General features: G+C 54.0%; 2 protein-coding genes across 2 annotated transcripts; one reads left to right on the plus strand and one right to left on the minus strand.

The window, feature by feature from the left end:
- Positions 1-422: 422 nt before the first annotated feature.
- On the minus strand, positions 423-1,138 carry GGTG_12519 (hypothetical protein; the record flags this gene model as incomplete). Its single annotated transcript, XM_009230419.1, has 1 exon — positions 423-1,138. The coding sequence occupies one exon, from the start codon at positions 1,136-1,138 to the stop codon at positions 506-508; it is 633 nt and encodes a 210-aa protein (XP_009228683.1). The 3' UTR covers positions 423-505.
- A 1,975-nt stretch (positions 1,139-3,113) lies between these two features.
- On the plus strand, positions 3,114-6,405 carry GGTG_12520 (hypothetical protein; the record flags this gene model as incomplete). The annotated part of the gene is made up of 5 exons (XM_009230420.1): positions 3,114-3,533; positions 3,580-5,217; positions 5,274-5,832; positions 6,010-6,027; positions 6,260-6,405. 5 exons carry the CDS (start codon positions 3,114-3,116, stop codon positions 6,403-6,405), a joined length of 2,781 nt encoding a protein of 926 aa, XP_009228684.1.
- Between the last annotated feature and the right edge of the window lie 4,214 nt (positions 6,406-10,619).

The raw sequence follows: 10,619 nt of genomic DNA on the forward strand, positions 1-10,619 counted from the left end.
GCTTTTGACATCATGATTTCTTTTCTTTTAAGTACATAAATTCATGGTTTGTATGACAGGTGTTGTAAGGACTGGAAGTCCTAAATATAGGGCATCTCCACCAAAGGGGTGAGATAATGATATGATATGTTCAATCCATGCAGTAAAAGTGTCTGTCTTGTAGGAAAGCTATCTGGAGGGAGAATGGCGCATGCGAAGGAGCTGGAAATGCCGGGTGCACGGATCCAGGGCCCACCACCCGAGGATGTGGCCCACCTGCATGCATGCGCAAAGATATTATTCCGACACGCGGGGCTTGATCCCGTGCACGGACGTAAAAGTGTTAGCCATGGCTGACACTTTTACGTCCGTGCACGGGAGGTGCCACTCACCCCGACTACAGGTGCTCTACCCTAGGAACAGAACGCAAACAGTGGGCCAGTGGAAAATGCACATCAAATGTTACGGTCGCCGTGCATTCTGCTATCCTCATAAACAGTCTATTACAGATGAGGAGGAAAGGAATCTATCTAAGGTTCAGGTATGTGAGCATGCCCCAAGGGTTTGTGGCCCTTGTCATTCTGTGCCGGGTGCCGGGGTCACAAGAAACCTTTATGGGTAGGAGAAGCCTCTCCTGGTCGAAGTCCTCGCCGGAAGACTTTCCACACCTCGTCATTGCTGGCGAGACAATGAGAAGCACTTGCTGGTCGGTAGTGGAAAGCGTTTCCCCATGCTCTAGTTCCATCTCATCCTGTTTGAAGTGAAGGGGAGGCTTCACGTCTTGTCTGAACAGCATCACCAGAGAGACCTGCACGCTCATCTCCTTGTCGAGCGCAAGGTCCTGGTCGAGTATCTGGCTGAGGTCGTCGACATGGCTCTTTTCGGCGTGGCTTGATTCCAGTCTAGGTTGGTCGCGTCTCGTCTCGTCTCTATTCACGGTTGGGGAGAACATGCGGCGCTGCCGCGCAGGTTCCCTTTTCCCGTCCAATACCACGCCAATAGCTGCGGGTATGTGATAAGGACAAAAACGGCGTGCCAACAAGCGCCACAGCGTCCGAAGGAAGAGGATGATATCTCTGTCGGTCGCCCTGACCTTGACGAATGATTGCTCGAGTGTGAGCCGAATCTCTGGCTCAGAGTTGTCCCGATCCACTGTCATGGTTAATTTGGGGGGTTTGTCAGCGCGGCTTCCATGAGGGATGGCGGCTGGCGGATGGCGAACAGGGCAGACGCGGAGGGAGGCAACACACATATCTGATTTGCCAAACGGCGTCTTGTTAAGTTGAGTCTTTGGTTGGATACCTCAGGGTCTATTAACTTGCATTGTTGGGATTAGCGCGTTTCTTCTCTGTGAGAACGGTGTTATCAGCCGCCAGCACAAGCGTTTTCCAGATACTTTCAACGCTGTAGGCTGCCTTCACAAACCGTTCTAGCCTCGCTTCCTCTGGACCGAGGCAAATGACAGGCCGCTCGGAATATCGGACATAGTCCCTGAAGAATAATCGGCAGTAGGTCACCACATCTTTCTCGCCGCGATATAGGCTTGGTATTTTTACACGCTGCGGCCCGCAAAAAGGTACGATCCCAGTACCCGTGTTTTTGGAAAATCTTAGACGTGGTTAGTAGTAGAAGATACTGTAGGGGCACAGCAGATAAGATTTTCGAGCCCGCGGAGAGAAAAATGCGGACCCCGAGGCCGCGCAGGCACAGGCCGAGACGGCCGAAGCGGCACAGGCACAGCACGAGATGCACGACAAGAAGGTCGAAGTTGACCTCTGGAATCTCGATATTTCGGGTATAACCTCGCAGGAGTTGCGGGAGCTAGGAATTGCCTATATAGCATTTGTTGCACAAGAGATGCACGGGCATGTCGTTGGCATGGCATTCGGGTCCAGATGGGCCGCTACGATGGTGCAACCTTAGGGTAGATGTGCCCTCTGTATTACCTATGGCGCAGTATTAAGTTTCCCACCTAAATAGGGATATGCCCGCATTTGAGACGGTTAGGGAATAGACCCGACACATGCACAATAGTCAGATTTAAACGCATTTTGCACGTCGTTAACATTTCCATCTGGACGAAATCAGATCAGGGAGGGGAGTGGTATTTGGACGCAGTGACTGGGGACGCGTATAAAAACGTAGGTTAGCGAAGGGTGCAGACCCGAGGAAGACGAACACCGCCAGACTGGATACGTGACAGAATAACAAAAATGGGAGTCTACTAACCCCGCATACCGCCAGCGGGGCTCCCTGAGTGGAGGATACCGGGAGGAAAAGGTGCTGCGACGAGGATGGGTGGACAGCCCAGATACGCGCCCGAGCAGCGGCCGCCAAGATGCCGTGAGGGGAGGCGGAAGAAGGTCGAGGTAGAAAGCACCACAGGGCCAGGTCGGACAGGGGTAAAAAATTCCCACCGACCAAAATACTGTACACGCAGGAGAAACTGCGCAAGGACGACGAGGCGAGGAGCAGACACGTGCAACGCGTCGGGTATGGAACAGGGAGTCCCTGAACCGCTGGGCCCTGGGTAGCTCGACGACACCTCCGCTGGTCAGCCTGGCGGTTCCAGCCACCGGCACCAGGGTGTAGCTGGGCCCCGATGCTCGTGCTGCGACGCCCAAAACGGCTATGGACAGGGAGTGCCCGCAGGTTCCTGCCTGCACCCTTAGTTCCCTGTTCACCCTTGGTTCCTGTTCACAGCCTCAGCGCTGTTACGGATCTCTGCCTACCAAAGAAACGTTGCTGCAGCAGGGTAGAACAGTAGAATTGACTATCTAGAATTAGGTGTAAAAAGGAGGGTTTGGTACGTTGCACCTAATTCGCGTGCAAGGATTTTAACCTACGCGCGCAAAAAGTGGGTACTGGACGTGCATGCCTATCAATCAGAGATGCAGGTGTGGCTGCGCACCGCCTCGCTGCCGTTTTGGGGCTGTGCGAGTCGGCCGTCGCATTGAAGCCTTACCCCTCCCTTCGCAGCCTGACGATGCGCCTTCCAAGTTCTCAACAGGCGCTCGTCGACATCTTGGCCACGATATCCATCCCCCCATATCGGCAGATTGCCAACGTTTCATTCTCGTTTCGATTGCCAACGTTTCATTCTCATTTCGTAAGTGCTACCCACCTGCCGCGCGATGGAGGGCTTGGGGGCAGCAGCAAGCGCCATCGCGGTGATAGAGATCGCCGCAAAAGTCGGCGACCTCTGCCTACAGTACGTTCGCAAAGTCAAAAACGCCAAGCACGACATCGAACGGTTTCGACAGCACATAGAGGATTTGAAGGCAATCGCCGAAGGTGCGCAGCGGCTTTTGCATGGTCCAGATGGGTCTCGATTTGAGACCGCGCAAAACCTGCACAGCGCCCTTGCGAACGCCCGCTCGCAGCTCGATCCCATTCACACGAGGCTAAATGGGAAACTGAACAATGGCCGTACGCATCGTGCTATGAGACGTGTGGGTCTGCGCGCCTTGGTATGGCCGTTCGAAAGCAAAGAGGTCGAGAAAATCATCAGCGACCTCCGGCAAAAGCGGGACGCGATATCCGCCGCACTCCAAGTGGATCAGATGTTCGTCACCCCACCTACAAGCCTTTATTACGCAGCTAATCTCGGGCAACGGCGCGCTCGCCCTCGACATCAACCGCAAAATCGACTTTTCAAAGCTTCCTGTCGCGAAAGGCGCTGCATTCGATGCCCAGGCGAACGAACACGACCCTAGCCGCCACCCCAACACTCGCGTGGACCTTCTCGCCGACATTCACAAATGGATCGAGGATCCCAACGGAAAATGCATTTTCTGGCTGCGTGGCATGGCCGGCACCGGCAAGTCGACCATCTCTCGAACGGTGGCTAAAAAGCTTTCTGCGGCAAAGGTGCCCCGTGCGAGCTTCTTTTTCAAAAAAGGCGAGGGCGACCGCGGCAGCGCGGCCATGTTCTTCACCACCATACTCGCCCAGCTCGTCCACCAGGTGCCGGTCTTGGCATCACATGTCCAGAGCGCAATCGAGAACGATCCAGCCATCGTCGACAAGAACAAAAAAGAGCAATTCGAGAAGCTCCTCCTAGAGCCGCTGGACAAGTGCAAAGGCACCGGTTCCCCGCTGGTTGCTGTGGTGGTGGATGCGCTTGACGAATGCGATCGAGAAGAGGACGCCACCGCCCTCATCCGCCTTCTCTCCAGAGCTAAGGAGGCGACATCCGTCCGCCTCCGATTCTTCGTCACCAGCAGGCCCGAGCTGCCCATCCGCCTTGGCTTCGGGGACATCGACGGCAGTTACCAGGACCTCGCCCTCCATGAGATTCCCGAGCCCGACATAAAAAAGGACATTTCCACGTTTTTGCGGTCGGAACTAGCCGAAGTCCGGCACAAGTTCAACAAGACGGTGCCACCCCCGGGGCTAACGCTAGATTGGCCCCCACCCGCCAGTTTTGAAGATCTTGTCAACATGGCTGTGCCGCTCTTCATCTTCGCATCGACGGCTTGCCGCTTCATTGCCGATATCCGCTACGGCAATCCCGTGGAACAGCTAGACAAAATTCTCGAGTACAAGACAAAGGGAGGATGGTCTCAACTTCACGCGACATACCTGCCAATTCTGAACCAGCTTCTTCTCAACCGCACGGATACAGAGTCGGCCGGACGCATAGAGGAAGAAGCCGAAGTCGTTGCATGGTTCCGCGACATCGTTGGAACTATTGTACTCCTTGCCGATCCTCTCCCTTCTGCATCGCTCGCAGGTATCCTTGGCAGACCCCCGCTCGACGTGGACTCTAAGCTGTGCACATTGCACTCTGTCCTTAACATTCCGGATAACCCCCTGGTCCCTGTCAAACTGCTCCACCTGTCCTTTCGCGACTTCCTTGTCGACCAAAAGAATCGCGATGCGAACCCCTTCTGGGTCGACTCGCGAGAAACCCATAAGCAGCTGGCAAACCGCTGCCTCCAATTGCTGTCAACCGGCGACACCCTCAGGAAAAACGTTTGCAATCTGCGTTATCCCGGCACGCTCCGGCCCGAAATCAGCCCGCAGAATATCAATACCGCCTTGCCGCCCGAGGTCCAGTATGCCTGTCGATACTGGGTCCATCACTGGAAGGAGAGCAGGCGGCAAATACGAGATGGTGATCCCGTCCACCTCTTTCTGACTAATTGTCTCCTGTACTGGCTTGAAGCTTTGGGCGTAACGGGGCGAATCCGGGAAAGTTTTGACATGGCAAACTGTCTGCTGGATATGCTCGAGGTAAGTATTTCTACCATTTTAAATCAGTATCAGAAGCTTATTGACAAAACTTTTAGCCGGAGAACAGCACCGCAATGTCAGCGTTGCTTCATGACTTGCAGCGCCTTCTTTTAGCTAATGCTACTGTTATCGATGCATCGCCTCTCCAGATCTACCACTCAGCTCTTCAATTTGCGCCAGAGAGGAGTATAATATGGAGATTATGGCCTATTAAGCTTCCTGCCTGCGTTTCATTGCTATCACCAATAGATTTGGACTGGAATGCATGTTTGCAAACGCTCGAAGGGCACAGCGACTGGGTTAGGTCCGTCGCATTCTCGCCCGACGGTCAGAGGCTCGCGTCGGCCTCTGACGACCAAACCGTCAAGCTCTGGGACGCGGCCACGGGCGCGTGCCAGACGACGTTCGAGGGGTTAACTTCCGCTGTCTCATTTGATGAAACAGGCTCGTACCTCCATACAGATTTTGGTACTAAATTGCTACACAAGCAACCAGCTGCTGGTCCAGCAGCGGTTCAAGCTCATTTACCACACCAAGAGGGTATTGGCATCAGTGCTGATCGAGCATGGATTACCTGGAATGGAAAGCACTTTTTGTGGCTGCCTACTGAATACCGTGGGTCGTGTACAGCCAAAACAAAATTGACAATAGCTTTAGGCTGTTCATCCGGGCGGGTGTTGTTCTTCCGGTGTCAGGAGCTCCTTGATAGAGAAAGTCTTCCTTGAATTGAATCCTCTTTTTTCTTTTCTCTTTGCTCGTTTCCGGGTCGTAGGGGGCCGCGCACTTTTATAGGTTTGCGCTACTCAAAAGGTATGTTGGAATCGTCTAGCGTTTTCCATTATAGTGGCGAACGTGTTTTGCCACAGCATGGCAGTACGCCGTAGATGTTACGGGCAGTAGGCCCTCACGAGATGGGATTAAATAGCGACCCACGTCCTGATAAGGGCGATAAGGTGGGCGCGCACAGGATATCGATTCTACACGCGACCCTCCCTGCGGGCCTCGATCTCTTTTTAAGAAACCAACCTACCGTTACCACCAGCCATAATAAGATCGTTCCCCTCTACTGATCGTTGTGACAGTAGATATGAGCAGCCAATTGTAAATAAAGAAGCTTTGGCTATAGCGCCTGTTGATTCGTCATTGTACAGGCCTGCAGAACGACTGTCACACGGAGGCGACCACTAGGAATAGCTTCACCCGGGATCATGGCTCGCGCGCCTGCATAAAATAGGCACCGACAGTTCAGGGCCAATCCCTGAACTGGGGCTACCAATCGGGCCAACGGCCGGGCCAGGAATGGGTAAACTTGGGGCACGGGCCACTCGTTCAGGGATATATAATCCTGGCCCAACCCCGGGATCCCTTCAGCAGATTCTGGCCCCTTAAGCATTCCTTGAGGCCATGAAAAGATTATTAGCTTCATCAATGAGAATCACACCTTTCAAGCCTGCTTTGCACCCTTGTGACAACGACCGCAGGTAATCCTACCAAGTAAACCTTAAAATTGAAGATGGAGAGAGTGAGTATGAGTATATTTAACGTCAGTAAGTCGGGATCTACCAGTCCCTGCCTCACAGGGGGCATATGACGTGCTAGCGCTACCTAAGCTAACATTAGGCTACATGTTGCTATTAAGGCGGCTAACAAATTAAACCCGAAGGCACACGGAAGTCGGGCCGCATTCCGGCACTCCTTGTTAGTGAGCGGGCGATCGGCGGTAGGGCGTATGTGTATGCGCCGGGGCGCTGTGAAGCGCTGCGGGTGGTAGTGATGCTGTCGGCCGGCGGGTTGCCGGAAAAGGGGTAAGGCCGGGTTTGGGCGGGGGGATCCTCGGGACCTCCCCTGAGCCCGGCTGTAGGTGCGGGGGACTAACGAGCCTACTGTTGGTCCTGGTAGTATAAAGGAAAAGGTAAAAAGTGTAAAAGAAAAAGGGAAAAGGTTATATGCGGGCTTTTTGGGCCCTATTGTTATCGTCTAGCGATAGTGTAATAGTTAGTGGCATCGACGAACGAAGCAAAAAGGAAGGGCTTTTGGAGAAGCCGTTTCAAATATCCGGGCCTATCAAAGGCCGGGGAAGGGTCCGCTATAGGCCATTTGTTTTCTGTTGCCCTAGCCAGGTTGCAGAAAACAGGGTGTGAGGGGGATTTGTTTCTCCCGCAAAGGCACGGGTTGTCGTCCTCGTGTTTATACTTCCGGTGGTACCAGTCGAAATCCCCGTGGCCTGTGCGTGCGGCTATTAGCCGCTGCAGTACCTTCCGGTGTAGTTGCAGAGCGTCGGGTGTATGCTGTGGGGTCGACGGAAGGCCTATAGCCTTGTATCGTTCCGGAAGGTTATTTTCGAACCAGGCGTTCCGGGCGTCCCAGGCCATTTTCCTAGCTAAAGCTTTAACGCCGGCCACTGTTGGCTTGGCGTGTTGGGGTTTTGCTTCGGCGTCGGCTTCCTCGTTCCCGGGGATTCCCGTATGTCCTGGGGACCAGCGGACGTGTACCCGGTGTTTGTTCATAAAGCAATGGACCTCCTTAAAAGCCCCTTGCGAACTATCAGGGGCCGTGCTTAAAAAGCCGTTGGCCGCCGAAGTGTTATCAAGGCATAGGTGGTAGGTGCAGTTGCGGAAGTTCCAAATAGCTTTGCGGAGGCCCATTCGGGCCCCTTCCGCCTCGCCGTCGAATACTTCAGCGGGGTGCGCCAGCCTGCCGTGCCCGGAAAGTTTACGTTGGCCGGCTTGGTGTATTACCCAGCCGTATCCAACTGCTCCTTCCTCTGCTTTGGACCCGTCACTGTATATTATAATGTCCGTGGGAGGGAGGGTGTTTAGCCACGCCATGAAAGCTATAGCAGCTGTACGCTTTTCTTGTGTGGCCACCGTGGCCCTTGTATATCTGTAGGGGAGGTAGGCCGGGCGAGCGCAGGCCGGAAGCAGTTCAGCTGTCCTTTGTAAACAGGTCGTATGCCTGCCGGGTAGGCCCGCCCTAGGCCCTCGGGCGTTAAAGGTCGGCTTGGCCGCTGCGGCCGAAGGGTGATTTTCCGGAACCGTATTAATGCGAGCTGCAAAGCGGAAGCGGACTTGTTCCAAAAGCGCTTCGGCGTTTGGAATGCCGGATTCGTAGTGTAAAGCTTTTACCGGTGTGGTCTTCCATGCTGGAACCACTGCCCGGAGAGACGTAACTAAAGCTTTATTAACCCGTTCGATTAAATGGCCTTGGCGGATGCGTTGATACTGTGCAGACTTGTAAGGGTGTGGTTTGGTTTTACCCTTGTACCACACTTCGGCCCCGTATAGTGCCGTTAGGATAATAACCGTCGTAACGGCTTTGTGCACCGAGTGCGCCGGTAGCCCTCCCACCGAGTGGGTAAGCCTCCGGAGGTGGTCGGCAATGTTTAGGGCTTTTGCAACCCTGTTGTTAACGTGCGGCCCGAAGTTAAGCCTTTGGTCGAAGAAAACGCCTAACCATCGTAAGGTTGGCGGGCTTCCAGGGCTTCCCGTAGCTTGTTGTATAGTAAGGCCTTCCGCTGTAACCGCCGGCTGGGTCGCCGGCAGCTGGACCGGCGGCACAGTTTCCTTGTCGACGAGACATGCCGTGGCAAGATGTACGATTCTGGACGGCTTGCAGCATACACCCCTCCAAGGATTGTAAAGGTTACGGTCTGCAAATCCTTCCTAATTAGGCCACGTCCCAGCTACATTTTTTCTCATAGAAAATCCCGCCAAATTAATGTGCCGCTACCCGCACCTCCATTTGCCTAGAATCCCCTGTTTGAGACCCCGGCCCGGGCCCAATTTGCACAGAATTAACGCGTGCACCAACGCGTGCACCAATCTGCACGGCGATACCTTCAATTTAACACACTTTAACGCCGGCGATCCGCACCGCGATACCTTCAATTTAATGCCCTATCAACTACAGGCCCGGCCCGACGCGCGCGCGCGTTGGGCGCCCTACCTACGGCCGGCCTTCCCTCCGCAACCCTCGACGCCTTCCGCCTGCCCGCCGGCCTGCCCTCCCGTTGGGCCTCTCGCGACACCTCCTCTCTCGACCCCTCCGGCCTGCCCTCCCTCAACCCCTCCCAGGCAACTTGCCAAAGAGCTTGATCGCGATACCAAGGTTGAAGCACACGCCCTTTAAAAATATATAGGTTTATCCTATACAAAAATTGCAGAAGCAATGGGAATCACTCGCCGCCAAGCTCAACGCGCTTGCGAAGGTCCTATCACCCTCCAAAAAGCCGGCAAACCTGGCCCTAAAAAGAAGGCTACCGAAGAGCAAATACGTGCGTTGCAAGAGTTCCTGCACCAAGACCCTCGTTATCGCCAGATTCCCTGGGCTGACCTCCGGCTTGTTGTCCCTAGGTTTGAGGGCTGGGGTGTCACGGCCGGATAATCCTAGACCTGTCGCGAGGACAATGATCTATTGGCACCTATAGACGAAGATTCCATGGTGAGGAGGAAGGAAGTATTGTACATGACGGAGGGGAACATGGTGGGGTTTTATGGTTAAGTTCCTCTCACGTGACCTATCTCCCTGCCTTGGTGCCTAAACCGTCACATGGGGTAGAGACGCGATGGCTTCCCTGATGGCCTCTTTGCACTACAAACGTCAACGCCAACGTATCAAGCTTCCTCTCACGGCCCGAACCCGCCAGAAAGGAGTCGACTTTGCGAATTGGTTCTTATCAAAATGGCCAACGGAAGAGCATTGGGTGCACGGCGGATACGGTCCTTTCCTTTGGTCTGACGAGGTTTGGTACTGTAACCAACCACTAAAGGGCCAACGATATATAACAGTTCACGACTGCGAGGATCCAGCAACCTTTACCCTCCTGCGAGAAAAAGGCCACGGATTTATGTTTTGGGGCTTGTTTGCAGGCAAGACCAAAGGGCCGACCTACTTTTGGGCTGACAAGACTTCCATGGACGCTCCTGAGTACTCCAGGCGTATAATTCCTTTTGTTTTCGACTGGTTGGAGTCTCAAGGCCGTCCGCGCCTGTATTTTCAACAAGATAACGCCCCTTCGCACACTTCCCAAATTACAAGGGGTTGGCTCAGCGACTTGGAGATCCTCCTGGTAATCTGGCCTCAGCATAGCCCGGATCTTAACCCTATAGAAAACGTATGGTCCTGGATAAAAGGTTGCTGGAAATGCACTATAATTTGCAGCGCCTAACACTTACACAACTCCGGGCCGCTGTTCAAGCTGCTTGGGACGCAGTGCCTGCCGAGTTTTTAGAGAAATTGTCCCGTTCCATGGTTAAACGGCTGCAGGAGGTGATAGCGAACAACGGTAACCACATTGATTACTAGCAAGTTGAACGGTCAGTCAAAATACATCAATTTCTACTACAAATTGTGCGTTGGATCATGTACCCCTACTTGACCTCTAACCCCTTATCCCCCCCCCC

Source organism: Gaeumannomyces tritici, assembly GCF_000145635.1.
Source record: "Gaeumannomyces tritici R3-111a-1 unplaced genomic scaffold supercont2.9, whole genome shotgun sequence".
NCBI classification, from domain to species: domain Eukaryota; kingdom Fungi; phylum Ascomycota; class Sordariomycetes; order Magnaporthales; family Magnaporthaceae; genus Gaeumannomyces; species Gaeumannomyces tritici.